This window comes from Macaca nemestrina, chromosome 12 (genome assembly GCF_043159975.1).
Source record: "Macaca nemestrina isolate mMacNem1 chromosome 12, mMacNem.hap1, whole genome shotgun sequence".
Lineage (NCBI taxonomy): Eukaryota > Metazoa > Chordata > Mammalia > Primates > Cercopithecidae > Macaca > Macaca nemestrina.
The window spans coordinates 34862797-34884425 of NC_092136.1; the positions used below are offsets into that span (position 1 = coordinate 34862797).

General features: G+C 41.1%; 1 protein-coding gene across 7 annotated transcripts in view; it reads left to right on the plus strand.

Moving 5' to 3' along the window:
- The first annotated feature begins 1991 nt into the window (after nucleotides 1–1991).
- Nucleotides 1992–21629, plus strand: part of LOC105471482 (metallophosphoesterase domain containing 2) — a 204548-nt gene continuing 184910 nt past the window's right edge. The window contains exons 1-2 of one of the 7 annotated variants that reach the window (XM_011723960.3): nucleotides 1992–2323; nucleotides 8780–9028. In XM_011723960.3, the coding sequence (XP_011722262.1) occupies nucleotides 8901–9028 (128 nt within the window). In that variant the 5' untranslated portion in view covers nucleotides 1992–2323; nucleotides 8780–8900. Of the gene's footprint in view, nucleotides 2324–2838; nucleotides 3239–3332; nucleotides 3353–4802; nucleotides 4823–5073; nucleotides 5166–8240; nucleotides 8260–8779; nucleotides 9029–21629 lie in introns of those variants that run through there. The other 6 variants (XM_011723957.2, XM_011723961.2, XM_011723962.2 and 3 more) reach the window with 6 other exon arrangements.

A 21629-nucleotide genomic window follows, 5' to 3' on the forward strand; every position in this document is an offset into this window, starting at 1 on the left:
ATGCTTACAACTTAAAGAAAAAAAGAAATAAAATAGTTGCTGTTTGTTCCTACAGTTGGACTGGTATATATCATTTCAATGAAATTATCCAACAAAATGCAGTAATTTCAATGGATTGTTTTTTAGAAGAAGAACCACAGTATTGAACCAAGTTTTAAGCCATACACATCTCTGAAGTACAGGAAAACCTGTTCTCATAGGGAAGATGAAAGCCAACTCCAAATAAAGTATTGAGCTTTCAAGGGAAGCATCATTTTCTTTGCAAGCTTTCACCCAAAGTTCTCCCACGCTCCTCTTTCTCATTTTCTTTCCTAAATGCATTCTGAAAAGATAATTTAAAAGGTATTGCAGTGGGCTATCAGGAAGCATATTCACCAGTTCCTTCAATGAAATCACTGGGGAAAGGGTCCAGCTTTGAGTTCTATTTAAAGAAAAAAATTGTAATATTTCCTTGAAGCCAATCATAAACTTAGTATTTGATTTTTGTCCTTCTTTTCTTTTCCATTATACACAGTAAAAGCTGAATTTAACAACAACAACAAAATGGAACTTATAGACTCACTTATCTTAGGAAAAAAAAAAGCTGCAGCTTATAGGATTTAGAATTTGATATAAGGTAACATTTCAAAGCTTATATGGGAAGTGGGATAGACATGGTTCACATCCAATAATTTTAAATTAAGCTTTTAGTGTAGGTAGCTGTATTTGTGGACAATATGATTTAACAAAATGCGGTATGTTCAAATCCACGTAAAGATAATTATTTGAAAAGTGAGTGTCTTTTTGTTCCTGATTTATTATTTAAACTCAATTTCATATCTCCCGCTTGTTAGTAGCCTAATGAAAATAAAATTTCATAATCCAAATATACCTTGGTCATCATTGGATAATTGATCTATCAGCAAGTTGACTTCTTCCAGCACTACAAACTACAATTTTAAGTCTTTTTACCTCAGTTTTCCCCACTCAGTAAAATGGTATACAAATTTTCATCAACTTTGTAAAGGATAACCCACTTAATTTTTTATGGCATTAAGTATCCTGTAAAATGTACCACTAAAGTAGAAAGCATTATTATTTACTGTCTGGTTGCACATATTTAGATTCAGAATCATGTTCAAACTAGTTTGTCTGCTTTGTTTGACTGCAATTTTTTTTTTAAAGAAGGAAACCACAGAAATTATTTGGCTGGTGATGCTTTTTTTTTTCTTTTTTGAACTGATTAAATCAGCCCAAATCAGTCTAAAAATTCAAACTGTTAAGATATGAGGAATGTACTACTCAAGCCACAGAGTAAGGGAAACAAAACCAAGCATTCCTTCAAAAACGTGATTCTAGTCAGTGTTCGCTGATGGACTAGAAAACAAAAGAAAACAAAATGTAAGAGTGCCCCTATACCCCCATCTTTGGCATCCTTTAATATCAATGTCACTTGTTGTGATTTGTGCTGGGCAAGGAAAGACACTGTCCTTTCCACCCCGGCACATTTGACAAGTACTGACACTCTGGGCATGCTGTAAAATAAAATAAATACATTAGTAAGACCATTTCCCTTTTCATTTCATCCTAGGCATAAGAGATGGGTTACTTAAAATTCAAGTGCCAGGAAAGCCCATTGTAAAGGAAATATTTTCAAGTGAATTCCGTTTGATCTTTTTTTTATAGGGGCTCCTACAAGCCTCTCTCCCTTCCTCCCCAGACCCTGGAAACCAATTAGTCTCAGCACAGAGGCCACAGACCAGGTTGCAATGGCTCCTTTTTATTTTTAGGGGATATAATTTCAGCTAGGATGTCTAGTCGATTGTCACATAGTATACTTTGCACACTTCTCTCTCTCACACATATACATTGGATTTCCCTTCGGAGAATGCTCAGCTCTTTCAGTTTGACTCCTAGAAAGGAATTAGATCTGGTTGCTGTCCCAATCTTTCAGCAATGACAATGGCATAACATCACAGGGCCACCTCATCTTTCACAGACAACCCTGCCAACCAAGTTTTCTGAAAGCCTTCTCTCCCTTGTTTTCTGTCTTCCAGCATTTCAGCGGTATTTCCTTTCCTTGTGGTGTTTGTATACAATTCCGAAAACCTTTTCTTCCATTTTCCAAAGTAGCAGACAAAACTGGACTAACTTTGATTTTTAAAAGGCTTTTGACGTGCTTATCTTTTGGGGAAAATTTGATCCAAAAGACGAAAATGGAAACAATTAGAGTCTTTGCCTCTCCTCACCTTCCTGTCCTGAACCTGCCTTAATTCATGGAGGTGAAAAAAATGATCAGCTGGGTTGGCCTTTTCTTTCTCAGCAACATTGCAGAGAGAAAGAGGTGAGTGTGTGAGTGTGTGTGTGTGTGTCTGGCGTGTTGAAAGGCTTGGGGGAAAAGGAGCACAGCTCTCCCCCAGGAAAGCCTCAGATCAGCAGATGGGAGGGAACCTAAGGTCGCCTTCCTAGGTCTGAGTGAAGTGTCCCAGCCGCTCCCCTTACCCCCACGGTGAGCCCTGCGTCCTGGAACGGTGCCAGGACTCCTGACAGAGCCTGGCAGGTCGGTGGGTGGGGGGAGCTGGGTGTTCTCTTTGCAGAAGAACACCATTTGGGAGAAAGATCCCTTATTTTCCTGGGGCACCGTAGCCTGCCTTCCTTCCCCTATCATTTTTTACGCAGATCACACTCATGATGATGAACTTGCAGCTCAGCTTCCTGCCGCCTGCTTGACCCGGGAGCACCAGCAGGCTGCCGGGCCTCGCCCTCGGCTCCCTCCTCCTCTCGAAACCCTGGGGCTTCGGGGCACCGGTGGGGGTCCGAGTGGGCAGGGACTGCAGGAGAGGCGTGCAGGGGCGCGGGGTCCCGCCGGGGAGCGCGCACGGAGCGGCGCCTCAGCCGCCCTGCTTCCTGGAGCTGTGCTCCTTTGACCCCAGTGGCAGTCCCTGTCACTGCACCGCTCGCGCTCCCTCCGGCTCGCCGCGCCCTCGCTCCCTCTCCTCGCCCCCTCGCTCGCTCTCTCCCCAGATCGAGGCTGCTCGGGTCCTTTCTCCCCCCGCCTCCCTCTAGCGCCGCGCCCCCTGGCCCCCAGCCCCAGCCTGCGGCGGGACCTCCGGGGTCGAAGGTTCTGGCCCGCCCGCGCCCCTCGCCGCCCCCGCGCGCCCCCAGCGCTCCTCCAGCCAGCTCGGGCCGCTCAGCTATGGATTGCCTGCTCGCCGGGCGCTGAAGGCATCCCCGGGACCCGGAGCGCAGCCCGGGAAAGGTAATCCGCCCCGGGAAGGGAGGCGGAGGGCGGGGGAGGGGGAGGAGGCGGCCGGGAGCCTGGTGCCGAGCGCGAGAGGAAGGGAAAAAAATGCACACACAAAGCGGAGCCCGGGTGAGAGGTGCCTTGTCAGAGGCGCGTGCGAGGGGATCGGAGGCTGCGGACCCGGGCTGCCCCGGTGCCCCTGACATCCACACGAGCGGGCGCCTCCCGGGCAATTCGGCGCCCGGGGAGGGCTGATTTTCAACCCCTGAGCGAAAGCAAATTCTTTTTTAGGAGCTGTCTTCCCTCCCACTCCCCATCCTGCGCCTCTTCTCTTCTCCCCCACCCCCTCCAGCCATCAGCCCCCCGACCTCTGGGGGTCCCCACCTCTTCGCCCCCTCCTCCGCCGGGATTTCTGAGGAGGAAAGGAGGGGGTATCGGCGAGAAGCTGCGGCGAAAGCCGGGCGACGGAGATGGGGGTGGGGACGAGGGCTCAGCGAGCTGTTTACTAGAAAGTCCCGGGGTGATGTGTTCGAGCCGCCCCGGCCTAGGCCCGGGTGCATTGTGTTGGCCCGATCCTTGGTCTCCCGCGGCGGCCCGAGGCCAGGTGCAGTGACTAGGGGAAGGCGCCGCGCAGCTTTGTGCTCGGGCTGCACCCAGCGGCCGCCCCTGGGGCCGCCCGCGCGCGCCGCTCTCGCTCGGGGCTCTTTCGCACCCAGTCCCCGCGCCCCAACCTCACTCTCCACCGCTGCCTGGGTCTCCGCGCTCGCAGCCTGCGGAGCGACCCGGCGACCCGAGCTGGGGTCGGGGCTAGGCGACGGGGGACGAGTAGCCAGGAAAAGTAACCGTTGCCGCCGGATTTCTTCTCTACAGAGGCAGGAGTTTCCTTGCTATTTACGTGTAACAAGGTTATCTTTGTAAAGCCTTTGAATTACGGGGTTTTGCGGCCTAGGAGGTGAAGGGGGCATTTTTCTAGAGGCTCAGGAGCGGGTTGGAATCCGTCAGCAAGAAAATAAATTAAGGATGCCCCAGTGGAGTTGATTTATAATAGTACATCACTACCCCCCTCTCACACACACACCCCAAATTAAGTGCAAATGCGAGTCGTGAAAAATGTATAATTGATTTGAGATGTTGCAAACAAACACAAACAGGTCGGGGGTGGGGGGAAACAAGCAAAAGTTTAAGTGAAAAAAGATTTCAAAAGAGGGGGAGATCCCATGGCCTCCACACCCCTTTCCAACGCTCTCTGGCTCCCTCCCTTCCTTTCTCAGCCGTTCCGGGGAAGGAACCTGGCAGCGCCCAGGCGCAGAGCAGGGAGGAGGCGGCGGCCCTGGGCTCGGGCTCCGCGCTGTGGGTTCGGGGATGCCAACGCGCCCGGGAGGCTGACGTCGGGGACGTGGGGCTGTGATGCCCGACCGAGGATGGCGTGGTGTCAGAGCCATTGGCCGCCGGTGGTCATCAATCAACCCAGAGCTAGGGAAGAGGGAGAGAAAAAAGATAGGCGTCCAGCGGAGCCCGGGGCCGCGAGCGCTAGCGCCAGCAGTGCCAGCAGGAGCGGCGGCCGCGGAGGCAACGGAGGTGGCAACGGGGGCTGAGCGAGTAAGGCGCTGGTGCTCCAGGAAGGAAGGGGAAGTTGTAGCCGGGAAGAGCCAGCCGTGAGCCTAGAAGGGCAGGGCGAGTGTGTGTGTGTGTGTGTGTGTGTGTGTGTGTGTGTGTGTGTGTGCTGATAAAGCCTCCCCCCCCCGACCCCGCTCCGCGCAACTGCCCACCACCCTAGATTTAAAACAAACAAACCAATCCAAAGTAGAGAATTCCGCGCCCCCCACCGCCCCACCTTATATAGACTCCACGAGTTGCCAGAGGCTCCGTAGAAAAGTCTTGCCCTCCCTCTCCGAAAGAATGTGTCACCCGGGTGTCCGCAGTGCTGGAGACAAGTTCAGGTGTAAGTGCGGTGGGAGGGAGGGCGCTCGGTGGACAGAAGCACGTGGAACTTTATGTCAGCATCCCCCAAAAAAACCCTGGCGGAGAAGCCCGCCGGGAAGGCGTGTGGGCATCGCTCCCAGATACAGGGATGAGTAACTGGAAGTGGGCATAAAAGAGTAGGGGCGTGAGTTAAGAACGCACTGGATCGGCGCGGCAGAGGGAGGAGAGAGCGAAATTTGGCGGATTTGGAGCAGGCAAGTTCCAAAGTCCCGCCAGGCTCGGTCGGGAGATTTTGGGGCAAGTGATTAAAATGAGCATTCCTGTTGAAACGAGAAAACCGCGGGCTCTTTTCTCATAGGCTGTGCTGGGCAGTGCAGGGGTAGAGAGGTCATGAGTTGTTGCTTTGAAAGTTTTGGTAAATTGGACTTCTGGTGTCTAGGAGGTGGAGACAGTTATTTAATTCCTCGGCTTTTAATCCCTTTATTGCCAGGCGACTTTAAAAGGTTTTCCAACGAGATTCCTGGAAAAGAATATTGCTAGTTGTACAGCTTAAAGGACAGAAGCGATTGCTGTCTAGGAAATGCAAAATGTACTCACATGATTTTCTTTTTAAAGAGAAAAATCAAACTAGCACCAGCATGAATGCTTGGCAGTGTCAGTCCCTTTTAGATTTTTCTTTTGGCTTCTTGATATTTCGTCCTGGGTTCCTTTGTTTTGTGGAGCAGGTGTGTTGAAGTACAAAATGAAAATTTACGAAAAGGTTAGCGCTGTCTTTAAATATTGTGTGTGAAAAGTTAAAGTAAGTGTGAAGAGGGCGAGATGCACCAAAATCTGATCATTTGGAAGGTTTTACTGCCTAAATGCACATCTTCTTGATAGTTGTAAGCAGTGTATCATTCTGTCTTGTTTCAAACTCTCTCCACATTTCTCAGGTTATAGGAAGTGGTTTTGTCCATTGTCTCTTGTCTCAGAGTTACAAAAAAAAAAAAAAAAAAAAAAAAGTCTTTTCCAGGTGTTTATGTTTAAAATTCTTAGGATATGTTCATTTTGAGATACGGGTGGGGGTGAACATAGCATTTTTAAAAATAAGCCTTTTCTTGACTTGTCTGTAAAGGTGCTGTGAAAGTTTTGAAGCTCTCTGCCTCAGTCTGACATTTTCTTCAAAGGACTCCAGATTAAAGAAGATAGACGCTGCAGGTGCACTGTTTCGATAAAACATTTGAAAGGGAACATGGCAAAGATGAATTCAAATGAGGTGCCAGCCACCCATTTAGCCTTTCAGAGTTACAGGGGCCTGTGCTTGCTGATGAAAAGATGTTCTATTTGTCTTCCTGGGGCAAAGGTGCAAAGAGGCATAGATGTTCACTGATAGAGAAGGATGACTTTAGGATCAAGCGGACCATGTAGAAGTGCAAATTGATCAGCTGCCAAGTTCTGTCTCTTCTTAGCTTCAAATAGTAGAACTTGGGTGGGTATCATGCTAACTGCTACAAGTCATTGCTTAGATGTTTAAATATTAGTTATGTATATTTTATTTCTAGGCCACATTTGCTTGGTTTAGTGTGTTTACTCCAGAAACATTTAAAATCTTTCTAGTATTGGGTGCAGAGATTGTTACTCAGAGGTCACAGTGGTCTAGACATGAATTTGATTTCCTTTGCTTCTTAATGTTCAGTATTTCACACAATAGACATTGATGGAAGAAGGAACATAAGAATTGTCAAGTAATTTTTACACCACTCTCTAATTTATGCAAACACTAAGTTCTCACAGTCTGAAAATGTGTATTTTTCCCCCTCTGTGCTTTGATGGCTAACATTCTTTTTAATGACAGTCATTTCTATAACAGGAAGATGTTTTCATTTGTATTTACTTTTCAGCGCCACGCAATTATGCAGTTTTGCGCTTCAGTAGTGTCTCGGTACTTTGTGTCTCAAAAGAGAATTACAGTACTTAGAACAGGACTGCAATTTGAAGCAGGTGTTGTGTTTTACTGTTATGCAAAATAACAGTAAAATATAATTGTGGGGGAAATTAAGGAAACAGCTGCAAACTTGGTATGAAAACTGCTACATTATGATTTGTAAGCAGTTCTTATAGATATCTTACATCAGAGGAGCAGGGAAAGATTTTAATTTAGTTAATCCTACTGGCCTGGTTGTCTGTCATCTGGTGCTTAAAAGACTCATACCTCCCATGAAGTCAGGAAAAAGAAAGAGAACCCAAAGTGACACTTTGTTTAAAATGCCAGAACATGGGGATTCATCTCTTGGCAGTGCACTTGACATTAGGAAGGCAGGCAGGGTGGGTGTTATTTAGCTTGCTTTGCTAATATGAAGAAGGCAATGATTTGAGTAGAACACTCTGGAATTTCTTAGCCCAGCTAGCATATGGAGGACTACACAAGCCCCGGGTTGTAAAATAATAAAATAAATGGCCTATGGCAGGCCATCTGCCTTTTGCTGGATATTTAAGGTGTTTCATGCCAATTTTAAATCTAATCTTATTATTCTAAATATTTTTATTTGAAATAGCAGATAAGATTCTCAGAGCTTAATGGTGCACACGGCAAACCTATTCTGATGTGGAGCACTTAAAGTAAGAGCATGGGTTACCTAAGGGTTACCCAAGGAGCGTACTACGGATTCTTCTCTACCGCACTGATCAGTTGCAACAACCTGGACATGAGAATTTGCTTCCCTCCACCTTTGCACACCTACCATAAAAATAGACATCTTCATTTCTCAACCCAGTGCAGCAAATAATATATTGACATTTATGAAAAAATCAGAACTAATGGAAATTTTTAAAAAACGAAACCAACTACTGAGAATTATGTTGCACCAAGAATGAGGTGGCAGATATAATGGCCGCCCTTCTTTACCGCTCCATGGGGGCTTGAAGAAGGGAGGTAATGAATGCATTCAAAGTGGTGGTCCAGACCTGGAGGTGTTTGGCTTTCCCCTGAGTGACTGGAGTGTTGAAAGAAATGACATTACATTTAACAAGAAGGATTTGCCTTACCACAAGGTTCTGGGCCAGAGAGGAATGCCAAGCATTGCCTACCTATGTATTTTGGGAGCTGCTTGTGAAAGAAAAAATATGTGTATTGTGTGGGTATTATGAGCATGTTATAGTTATACACATGTATTTGTTATAAGTACAACATTTTAAATTCTTATCTGTCATTGAGTTATATAGCTGTTTTAAACATGGAGCTTTCAAATGATTATATGACACCAACTTTGTAAAGACCAAACGTTCCAATTAGCAGGGAAGGTTTGGAAGATTCTTCACTTTGAGCACAAACCATGTATAGCCAGATGCCATGGCAACTGTGGATATGCCCCTTCCGTAATTCAAGTTAAGTGCCATAATTATAATTAAAGAGGAAATCTTAGTTTGAACTCCATTGAGATGATTTGCTAGCACCCAGCAATGATGTATAGAGTGTACTATCCGCTTTGAAGTGCATGAAGTGAAGAGAGATGGGAACAGTTGTATCCACGAGCCAACAACACATATTCAGATTTTCCCTGAACTAGTTTCACATCTAGATGTTAAATTTATGTCTCTTAGAACACCCTTTTTCTCTTTGTTCTCATTTTATATACATTTTTTTTTTTCTTTCAGAAATGCACAGCGGTATTGATGAGTAGACCCTTGGATTCAGAGGTTGGCTGAAACGCACCATGCCTGCTTCCATCTTTTGCTCTGTAAAGTTGTGAATTGCTCATGCCTATAGGGAGGAAGGATGGCACATGGGATTCCTTCTCAAGGCAAAGTTACCATAACGGTGGATGAGTACAGCTCAAACCCCACCCAGGCATTCACGCACTACAACATCAACCAGAGCAGATTCCAGCCTCCACATGTACATATGTAAGTATCACTCATGAACTTAACAATATTAGCAATCAGGAAAAGAGAAAGAAAAAAAAGAAAAGCATTCACTCTTAACTTCTGCTAGGGAGACTAACAGGTAAATGATTTACAAATCAGATGGGTATCTGTGGTTTCAAATACAGCTCAGGAGGAATCCCATACATCTGTGTAACATTTCGAATTTTCGGAGCACTTTCAACCACAATTTGACGTTAGATTTTCAGAGCCTCTGAGGGCTGGTGGTTGGTTGCCCATATTTATAGATAAGAACAGAAAATAACAGAGAGGTTAAAGTATTTGCAATGCCACACAGCGAATTTGCCTGAGACTCCTGACCCCTAGTTAAATTTGCTTTACATTGTATTGCTTGCCTCCATTCTGAAATATTTCTTTAAAATTTCTGTAGTTTTTTTTTTTTTTCCCCACACCTCACCCCACTACCCCTTTACATTCAGCTGGGAAATAGGCCTAATTGGGACTAATTGTCCAGCTACTGCTAGATCCATTGTCTTGCCTGTTGCTAGTGAAACGTGTGCTGCATGCTGTAGGACTCAAACAATATGGGGAACAAAGGAATAAGGGACAGTGGAACAGTTGGTTCCAGGAACTGTACTTTTCTCTCACTCCCTAATACTATTTAAGTCATGTTGAGGTTTAAACTGTTTAAGGAACAAAGTGTGGCAGAAACCCAGAGGCAAGGATTTCGCAGCACCTGGTTGCACATCAGCTTTTTTCTGGTCCTCTGCTACAGGATGTGCTGGGCTTTCAGCAGAAGGGAGCAAAAGGTCACCATCTCTCTTGTTTATTCAAGGCCTGGTGCTCATTCTCTATGAGACCCTTCCAATGTCTAACATGAGTCTTTCATAGTAGGACTAAACCTCTTTGAAAACTATTGTATAGTCAAGATAGAAAGGAGGTTAGGACTCTGTTGACTGTTTTTACCACTCCTGTAAGAATTGAACTTGGGGCATGTCCAAGTCACAGGCTTCTTTTTTAGTAATTGTTTTATGTGAGCATTTAAAAAAATAGTAGGACACCCCAAACACACACCTGCCCCCCTGGAATCTAGAAACGCTAACCAAACAAAAGGGTCTTTTCCTTGACTGCCTGGATATTAGTGTAAATATTAGGATGTTGCTTTGCAAGTATATTCTGGAGAGCGACTCAGTTACCTATGATGAGATTTCTGCAAAGCAGCCATTCTAAAGCAACATGCTTGAGTGACAAAAAAAAAAAAAGGAAAAGACAATCATTGTAAGTGGTTACTGCTAAACTATTTGTAAGAACTTTAAACTTTCTTTAAATGAGTATATATTAATGATTATGAAGGATCGCTAACATGATTTTAAGGAAAATGTTTAAGATGAATAAAGTTTTTCTTTGTTAAAATGGCTTTTCTGAACAGTAAATATATGTTCAATTCAAATATTCTTTTTATTCTACTGTTTCTAGTTATTTCTTTTTCTTCAAATACGCTACAATATTTGTGTAAGCTATACTTTAGAATAGCTTCAGCTCTGTTTTGCTGGTGTTATGTTTTGTATTAAATAACTACAAGGAACTTTGTAGATGCTATTTCCATTCAGGCAAAAGAAAGTGTGTTTTGCCCAGATTCCTTGGAAAATGACTGCTGGGGAACGCCAGCTTAGTTCTCAAGTCTGCAGACATCTGCTCACTTGTTCTTGGCCTTAAGATTCCACTTGCAACCTGTGAATGCACATAGATATTTTAAAAATCACGTAACTTTAAAGTTGATCTGCTTATATCTAGCCATAACAAATTTGAAGGATCAAATTATACCTCTTTTGAAAAAAATAGCTTGAAAATGGGGCAACTTAGACAGCTGTGTAGTGCTTTCACCAGACTCCCGATCTTGGAATAGAGGATTCTTCCCAGGCTAGTTCCAGTGTGCCTTTTCACTTTTATCGCCAATGAGGGTTTCCCATTTGAACCCTCTGCTTCAACCACACAGTTTGGCTCCCTGTCATCTGGACACACCTTAGTCCCTTCCATCTAGGTGCCACTGCCATCACTGTTTCTCACAGCTGTAACACAGTTACACTCTGCTCATCAAATGCCTCAAAGCCAGATTAGGCTCCTCCACTTAAGCCATTCCAACCCAAAATGATCATGCCTGCCCAAGTTACTTGGCAACACTTTATACCACCTCCATTATTTTTCTTTATCTGTCTATCTGTCTACCTACCTGCCTGTCTGCCTATCTGTATCTATCTGCCTGTCTCTGTCTTATTCTCTTAATTTTTTATTTCTTAAAGAAAGGCTTGTTTTTCTGAGCAGGTGACAGATGCTCAAAGTCACTGGTCGATTGATCCATTGATTTGATTATGCATTGGATAGAGTGATTGGATTGATGCTTGGAGATTTTCATTGGAATTTTTCTGTCAGTTCTTGACATTTGGAATGTTTTTATGATGGTGTGTATTGTCTGGAGGCTGGCTTACCTTTTCCTTGGCTTCACTCTTTCTTGCTTGAGAACATGCCATTGTTTTGTAGGCTTGATGGCCTCGCACAGTGACTGGCCTGTCATAGGTGGTCAGGGATCTTGGTTGGATGCAATCAAGTCATATTTCTGTTATATTAAGAAAAACAATTGGCCTTAATCTAATTAGAAACTTTAGTTGGCTAGAAAATATCTGTAAAATATTTAGTCTAAAATGTCTTCAGGTTTTCTGAAAATTTCAACATATCATGGCAGAACTTTGCTCCTCTCCCCAAGGTAAAGATATTTTGTCTTTCCCACTTGCATAGTTGCTCATTTATTTTACACGGATTGTTAAATTATTTGCTTCCTTTTTTCACTTGCACTTGAGATTTCTGAAGACCCCTGACAGATCACCTGGATTATAGTTAAAAATCCTATCCCTTTAATGATGTCTTATTTTCTTTCCTACAGTCTTGTGGTGGTAGTTGGGGTTTTTTTCACCTTAATTGGGAAGAGCTCACTTCCCATTTAATTCAATTAGTCTCAGCTCAGCTTTGTGACTAACGAATTTTCTTTTCCAAGTCTCAGTTTACTCATATGTAAACATTTGCACTAAATGATGGTTAAGGATCTTTTTAGCTCTGACTTGCTAAGATTAAGATTGCAGTTAAGACAATGTTTATTTGCAAGACGATGCTATTAAGGAAACAAAAATAAATAAGACCCAGTCCCCATTTTCATGAAGCTCATCGCTGATTTCAGAGCTGATGTTTCAAACAGCTTCAAGAAGCATTGGTTTAGTTTTCATCTCTGAGTTCTGACAAGATTACCACCAAGCTCTCTAAGAATGACTGGCTTGAATCTCTGCTTGTTATGTAGGGAAGTTTTTTTTTGTTTTTGTTTTTTAAAGAAAGCAATCCTGTATGACCTTGGGAAAGAAAATTAAAGCACAGCTGGAGTTGGCAGAGCAAAATTTAACCTAGAATTTGTGTGCCTTGCTTACCCAGACTCTTGAACATACTAATAGATGTCATGATTGAAACCCAGCAATTAACAGGGCTTCATTTTTCCACAACCCCTTCATCTTTCCCAAGCAGAATGTTAAGAAAAATTATTTAGTATTTTTAATGATGGTGAGAGGAGGTGCTGAAGGAGCCAGTATAGGTCTGAAAACACCATAAAGATTTTGTATGTGTTTCATGATCTGAGGCCTAATCAAATGTTACAAAACTTTATTAGTAAGGGATTCAGCCATCTCAGTTTTAGCACTGAAATCCCTGTGTTATTGGAACGCCTCAGCCCGGTGAAAACCGGGACAATAGGATACCCTACTGAAGTTAATTCTTCATCTTTTTCTTTAAGGATTGACGACTAGGGAGCTCAAATCAAGTTTTCAGTTTTAGCCACTTTCCTTGTTTGCACCTTCTGTTGTTAACACCCCTCGAATCTTACTCTACGCTTTTCTTTTACCCTTGTTCTATGGAGGCAGGGTAGCATAGTGGTCAACATCACCTGTGGAAACAGATTATCGGGTTTAAAATTTGCTTGCACCACTGACTAGCTGTGTAACCAACTGTGGAGAAATACTATAACTTCCTTATGTTTTATTTTTCTGTCTGTAAGATCTGGACCATAAAAGTAATGTCTATCTCAAAAGGCTGTGGAGGATAAAAGAATGAAACAGTATTACATGTTAATGCTTATACATACATAGACTATGCTCAGTAAATGTTAGCGGTTATCATTAATAATTGTTTCATTGATTCTGGGTTTTTAATTTTAAACTGCCAGTTCATTTTGAAAAGCAGTGGAGTGTATATAAATGAGTAAATAAAGTCATTGCTAAATCTTGTCCTTTCTTCCTCATGGAGCCATGATCAGCAAAGAGTCATGGAAACTTTTCTGGGTGGGATTTTGGTTTGTAAAGGTTGGCAAGTGTCCTGGTTTAGTGCCTGTCAAGATTATAAACAGCCTAGGAGTGTCTCATTCACCTCCAGTTACTCCACAGGAGTGGCAATCCCAAGGGGAGATGGAATCTTGTGAGCTGAGTGCTGACTGGTTGCTCTCTGTGGAATCACAGTGGCCTTCCTCCACATAAGCTGGACCTAGGTTCTCTGTACCCGAGTCAGTTTCTTAGACTTCCCACCTCTATCTGGTTAAAACAGAAACATCAAGCGCTAACTGTAATTAACCAGAATTGAGTGCAAAAGGCACAGTTTGGGCTGGGGAATGAGGACAACATATATATGGTAGCTGAGAATGTGGTCTGAAATCAGCGATCTGTATACAAATGCTGATCCTGCCAGTTACTGGCATGGCTGGGTGACGATGGAAAAATTGCTGAACCTGTCTTCTCATCTGTAAAATAGGTTTAATGATCCTTTAATATGGTTGTGAGCATTAAATGAAATGATACATAATGACATACAGTGCCCAAAAGATACCACTTGATAAATAGATTCTATGATAATATTTATGGTATTGTCTACCAGCTGATGAGCATGAGTTAAGTTGTTAACATTTTCCTTTCTAAACTACTTGGCTATATGAAACCTGACAAGTCCAAATTGTTTTATTATTGTATTGTGTAGTATCTGTCAGTGTTGCTTGGCCATCGCTATTAAAAAAAAAAATCTGTAGCTTTTAGGGTATCTGGGTGATTATTTCATGCCGAAGTATTATAAGATTTTGTCTGATCTGAGATTTCATTCTTATTCAGTTCAAGAATGTGGTAGGAAGTAACTGTTTGTTTTAGTTCTATATTAGATATGCTTGCGTACAAAAACAGTGTTACAGAAGAGTGTTATAGAAACGGTGTCATTTGGCTAAATAACTATATAAAAGTGTGTGGAAGGATAAATAACATTACTGGTGATTATTTAGGGAATACATTTGGAACTGAATTTGCAGGAAGGAGTGTTGGATAAGGACCTTTTACTTTTTATTTCTTGTACTTTTATATAATTTGAATTGTTCTTATAACAAGTATTTAACACTTTTATGATAAAAACTTTTTTTGAAGATTGATAAAAAATGTAATTTGTCTCCAAGTCCTTATGCTTTGCCTGTAACATTTGCTTTAAAGTCTTGATCTGATGCGAATCTTCTATTTTATTTTGTCCTCACTTTCTTGGGTAGCACCTTCTTCTATTTTATATTGCAATCAAGGAATAGGCCAAAGGCTGTTCATTGGTTCGGTATAACTCAACTTTCTCAAGTGTGGGAAGATGAGAATAGTGTTGCCTGCTTCATTGTCTTATAACTGATTGGAAATTTTTAAAGAAGTATGGTGTCACTTAATGACAGGGATACATTCTGAGAAATGCATCTTCTAGGTGATTTCGTCTTTGTGCAAACATCATAGAGTATATTTACACACACCTAGATGGTATAACCTACCATACACCTAGGCTATGTGGTATAGCCTATTGCTCCTAGTCTCCAAACCTGTACAGCATCTTACTGTACTGAATACTGTAGGCCATTGTAACACAATAATAACTATTGTGTATCTAAATATATCTAAACATATAAAAGATATAAGAAAGGTAGATTATAAAAGATTAAAAATGGTCTACCTTTATAGGGCACTTACGTGAATGGGGCATATAGGACTGGAACTTGCTCTGGGTGAGTCAGTGAGTCAGTGGTGAGTAAATGTGAAGGCCTAGGACATTACTAAACACTATTTTAGGCTTTACAAACACTCTACACTAAATTTATAAACAATATTTTTGTCTCTTCAACAATAAAGTAAGAAACTTAGCTTACTGTGGCTTTTTTACTTTATACACTTTTTAATTTTTTAAAACGTTTTGACTCTTTTATATACCAGATTAAAACACAAATACATTGTACAGCTGTACAAAAATATTTTCTTTCTTTATATTCTTATTCGATAAGATGTTTTTATACTAATTTTTTTTTATTTTTATTTTTTGCTTTTTAAGCTTTTTGTTGAAAAGACATGGTGGGAAGGGAATGAAGGATTTAAAAACTACATATTGGATACAATATACACTACTCGAGTGATGGGTGCACTAAAATCTCAGATTTCATCACTATACAATTTATCCATGTAACCAAAAACTACTTGTATCCCAAAAGCTATTGAAATAAAAAGTGTGTGTGTGGTGTGTGTGTGTATGTGTGTGTGTGTATAAAACTAAGACATGAGCACACATTAGCTTAGGCCTACACAGGGTCAGGATCATTCATATTACTGCCTTCTACCTGCACATCTTGTCCCGCTGGAAGGTCTTCAGGAGCAGTAACAGGCATGGAGCTGTTATCTCCTGTGATGGCAATGCCTTCTTCTGGAATATCTCCTGAAGGATCTGCCTGAGGCAGCTAGGGTTTTAGAGTTAACTTTTTTTTTTTTTTTTAATAAGTAGAAGGAGTACACTCTAAAATAACAATTAAAAGTATAGTACAGCAAATAAGCAAACCAGTGACAGAGTCATTTATTTCATTGTCAAATATTATGTACTATACATAATTGTATGTGCTATACTTTATATTGGCAGAGCAGGTTTGTTTACACCACCATCACCATAAACACATCAGTAATAAGTTACACCACAATGACATTATAACAGCTAGTGTCATTAGGTGATAGAAAATTTTCAACTCCATTATAATCTTATGGTACCACCTTCATATATGTGGTCTGTCATTGACCAAAATGTCATTATGCAGCTCATGACTGTATTTTCAAATCCATCTGGGGAAGCTAAAAGAGTATACAGAAGTAGACTTCTTGACAGCATTTCAGGGACTCTGCATTCCAGTCCTGTCGTGGTCACTAATCAGCTCTGTGATCTTTAGCAAGTAGGGCCTCTTTCAATTTCAAGTTCCTTACCAGTCAATAGACTTGATGGCCTTAGCATCATCTCTTCCCATTTTAACAGTCTGAGGTTTCTCCCATTCCTTACCTTTAAATTTGTCCATGTAAAATTAAGAACACAAATCCCACACCATTAGGGATATTCTGTAGGGAAAGAATATAATAGAGACATCATTGGGATATGGTGGTGAGAGAAGAGAAATGACCCCTAACGCTCACACAGAGGAAAAGTCGTGTCAGTGGATGAATGAATGAATGTCTGGAACTCTGTAAAATGGCACTTACTAACAAGGTAGAAATTAATTTTGTTACAGAGTTGGGCTGCATTTGCTATTTAAAAAAAATTCGAAACATACACTTCTTTCTTGGTAAGCCACTTTCTTATTTTCATTACAGATTCATCACTGTCCTGCACATTAGCATGGTGGCCATAATTTGTAAAATGTTCTCAATCTGAAATTCATTGTAGAAATGCTGAATGGCCCTTTTAGTTTGCACTTTATATATAAACACTGGGTATTTTTGTTTTCTTTTCTCATTTATTTTTTAAAATAAATTCTTTTTCCTATACACTCCCTGAGGGCACCCGTCTTGTGGTCCGTGACAGTTGGACTTCATTTTAGAGCTGACTTTTTTCCTATTCTGTACAATTCTTTGTTTGCACTCGAGCATTAAAGAAGCAATCTAAAATTAGATTTGTTTTTTGTCCATAGGAATTTGTTCCTAGAACCCTAGCTGTATGTTGCATAATTGGACAGTGTTTTTTGTTTATTTGGTTGTTGGCTACTTGACTTTCTGGAAGAGTAAAGAATTTTGGTGAAATAAAACAAATCCTGTCTTCTATGTTATACCTGGATTTTGGGTTTGGAAAGTTACCTACATTTGTAGGGATAAAGAACGACTCATAGAGAAAGCATAGTCATAATCAACTCATAGACATATCCTGCAACCGGGAGCCATTCAGATCACCTCTCCTTACAGACTGAATCTATCTAACTCCTGCTCTAAATACAATTTTTGTTCTTTAAACTTCTTTCATGGGGATATTTTGGTAAAAATTATTCAAGTGGCAAGACAAACTAAACAGGCCATAATGAAATAGGTAGTTTGTATTTGTGACATACACGATTTTAATTCTGAGATTTTAAAGCTTATGAAGATGAGCTTTTAAGATGTAGAAACAAAGCTAATGCTGCTGAATCTACTGCATCCTGTATGGCAAACTCTAGATAATTCTGAACTGTTTCCAAAAAGGAGAAGCTTACTGAGTCTTGGAAGATCTATTCATCAGTTTATTTTTCTTCTTTTTCAGTATTTCCTTAGCTCTTTCCTTCCCATGTCTTTTTCCCTTTTGGACTTTCACAGCATACTGGAAACTAGATGTTTAAGTAGCTATCCTAGCATGGTTAGACTATTATTTCAATATCAGTATGTACAAAACTGCCACACTTTTGCAGACCACCGTGTTAGTCTTCTTTTTTTTTTCTTTTTTGTTTTTTAATGTAAAAAGTACACTTAGAGGCTTTGTCTGTGTGGAAACACTAACTCTGCAAAGAGGAAACTTTTGGATTTATTGGCTCTTGCAGTATTTGGGTCTGCATATTTTTGTTCTATTTTGCTTTGAAGATTGGTTTTATTCAATTTCTTCCCCTGTGGAAGGGACAAAATATATGCAAATAAGAAAATGCATTTTTGCAGATTTTTAATATTTTTTTCTTCTTTACCACAAATCAAGAATATAAGCTTCTCTAGTTGATTTACATTTTTGTGCAAGTTTTTATTAAGCCTCAGAGCTGTTGAAACTAGTTTAAAAAAAAACCCAAAAAGATAAAGAAAGCCAACATCACCATGGAATAGAGGGAACAGATAACTTTTTCACATTTGATAGTATTGATCTTTAAAATTCTAAGTGAGAATTAGACCATTACCGAAGTTCCTCTGTTGGTAGTGGCTTCCTTAAAAGACTGCAGGACTCTACATCAAAACATGGACTCTACTGAAACTCACATTTCTTTGTACAGACTGTCTCTGAAACCTTCCAGCTCAAAGATTTGATAATTCTTGGATTGGAAAAATATCCTTTCCTGTCTTGCTATGGGCTTTTTTGGCATTTATACTGATTGGCTAAGAAAAGTGGCTTACTTGTGGTATTTGGCTTTAGGTATTTGGGCCAAAGACCAAGTTTCAAACCTTGTACATATTTGTACACTTAGCTTAAAATATGTTTTGAACAAAGACTTTAAACTGAAATCAAGAAAAAAGTTAAGTCTCCCACCAGCTAAGCAAGCTCAGCATGTTTCCCTAATTTCCTGAAAGAGTTAGCCTTCTTCTATGACATAGGCATTTTACTAGCTCTGTTTAAGTCCTGAGTCAGTTCTGGAAAATTTTTCTCCAGTTTATTTTATTTTGCTTTGTCTGGAGATTTGAAAGATAACCACCGAAGCCTATCAAACTGTACTCGATTTTTTAATCATAAAATTGTACCTATTGCTCTAAGCACCTTTTATTTAATACATTCTATGTTTAAGAATGATACGACTTTTATGTACTGGTTCTGCTTGGATAGTGCTATGGTTTGAATATTTGTGCCCCTCCAGAATGCATATGTTAAAATCCTCACTCCAAAGGTGATGGTATTAGGAGGTGCGGCCTTGCAGAGGTGATTTTCTCATGAGGATGGAGCCCTTATAAAAGAGGCCCCAGAGTAACCCCTTGTTCTTCTTTCATATGAGGTTACGGTGAAAAGATGCCTGCCTATGAACTGGGAATTGGGCCATCAGCAGACATTGAATCTGCCTTGATCATGGACTTTCCAGTCTCCAGAATTGTGAGAGATAAATGCGTGTCGTTTATAAGCTACCCAGTCTATGCTATTTTGTTATTTTGTTATAGCATCTCGAACAGCCCAAGGCAGGTAGGCAGGGAATATAATGGGAAGATGAATTTTATAGAGGAAAGAAGAGGAGAAATTGGGGTATTTGTGAAGGAGAGAGGGAGAAAGTAGGAGGGAATATGTAGCAGATATATTTGTGAGATCATAACTCCTCCTTGGCAGTTATGATGTCCTGCCCTTGGGCTTGACTTTAGCACCGGGAGCGAGTCAGCATCCCTGGACTTCAGTCAACAAAGTTCCTCTGTTGAGACAAAATTGCACCTTGGCTTTCTAGGGTACATATGCTGACTCAATATACCAATGAATCTAGCATATGAAAGGATCAGGATAGCAATTTTTGATACTTTGATACTTTGAATTTTTGATACGCTCAGACCTATGTTGATCTCTGAGAAGCAACGATTTTTGGGGTAATTCAAAACTTTTAAGGCTTGTATTTCAATATTTTTAAAAAAATCATTTGACAAATAGTGAACTCTGAACTGGCTTTCGAGAAATGTAAGAATATCTGAAGTTGTGATTTCCCAAGGTTTGCCATCTGTTAGTATCTAGGAGACTTACCATATGTTGTGCTCAAATTCTGACTTTTACAGGTTAACTTGTTTTCACTTTGTTCTTCACTCCTACATTTTGGGCACAGCTGGTAGCACTGAAACCTATCTTGACTCAATAAACTTAGAGAAAAGAATGGGGAGGGGTGAGTCTTTGGGAAGAACAAACAGGCTAGGAGGTGTTGACTCCTAAAGGATATTAATTCTTAATTCTTCCATAATGCAGTTCAAAGAGTCTAATGCTTTCTTCATGTAAAATACATGTAAAGGCTTGGATATTCTGTTTTGTACAGTAGTGTGTGAGTCCTGTTCTAGCCCCTCTTGCAACTGACCCTCCTGAGAATTCGGAAGGGAAATAATAATCCCATGGGAGTCTGTTTGCTCCATGTTGTGTCCCTTGGTGGTGGCGGATAGCTCCCCTGTTTTGCATCTCTCCATCTCCACCCCACCACGATGTTAATGGCTGTCGGCACGCTCCACTGTTTATCTTGGAATTTGATCCCATCATCTTGGCAACCAAACTGGGACCTTTACCGCTCAGATTGTTTGTCATTTGTTGTTAATTATCTGTTACCATAAATTCTGCACTTTGAGAAAAAAGGGAATGTTTTGAAATATTTCCTCCAACATGTAAGTGGAGCTTCATTTTCTGTGGACAAAAGAGAACAACAACAAAAAAAATGAGCCCTTTTGGGAGCTGGTTTTAGGGAAATCAAGTGCCCTGGTTTTTCAGAAGGGCTCAGTGAGATCCCACTAATGCAGCCAGGATTTGCACTGAAAGAACCTTTGCAATTCAGCAATGGTCTAATACAGACCATTAGTGACAGGTACTCCCCATTGGAGGGAAGAAATAATTTAACTTCAAATAAGGGGTTTTGCTTTTTATCTCAATCTCTTTATGCCATAATTGTGTTTTTTGTGTGCTAGGGCCTGTTCCCTTCAGCCACTTCCTCCTTTTTAAAGATGATTAAAACAAAGCAGTCCAGAGTGAGAAGTAGCTTCTGCCTGCCTGTCTTTATGAGGTGTTTATTTTGTCAAGTATAGAATTAAAATGAGCTTTCTAGTCATTAGTGGATTTTAGTCCTGGTCTCACACTCTGCAGGGAGGGTCGTGCCATGTTGTAAACAGATAGCACTGTTTTGCAGGGTGCTGTACCACAGGCTACAGGAACCATGGTTGAGCTTAATATCTTCATAAAGCGGTAAACGAAAGAACATGAAAGACAGAGAGAGGGAAAGCATGAAGGTTTGTATTTTAGAGGGAAGCATTTGAGAATAGAGTGACTGTTGCTAAGCAGAAATCTGGGCACAATTAAAGTATTTAAAAATGAAGTCATTTGAGAAGTTCCAAAAAGAAAAAAAAGTATACCCAGAACTACTACTAGTGTCTGATCTTTATAGCAGGGATCATAATCATATGTGCTTCAAAAAGTAATGGTGAGGGTTACAGAAGATAATGCTTAGTGCCCAGTACAGCACTTAGTGCAGTGTCTAAATGCTCCACGTATGGTGGCTATTATTGTTAACAATATCATGTATCATTATTGCCTCTAAAACATTAACATGAGCTTCTGCAGTTTTAATAGTGACATATAGTCCCTCATCACTATAACATTTTTCGTGCCTTTAAGTTTGGTGTGTCTGTTTTATTCTTGTCAAGAAGTTTTACGGTTTTGCTGTCTCCCAGGGGAGACACAGGGAGGGAGGGATGGAGTCTCTGTTAACCTGATAGCCAGGGGCAGAGACTTAATAAACACTTAGCTCCCTGCCTGCTGCCTGGGACAGTGTAACTCTCAGTGATGTGTCTTTTACTGGAGTTGTGGAATTTGCTTGGGCGAAAATGTTCTCAGGTTTATAGGGGTTCAT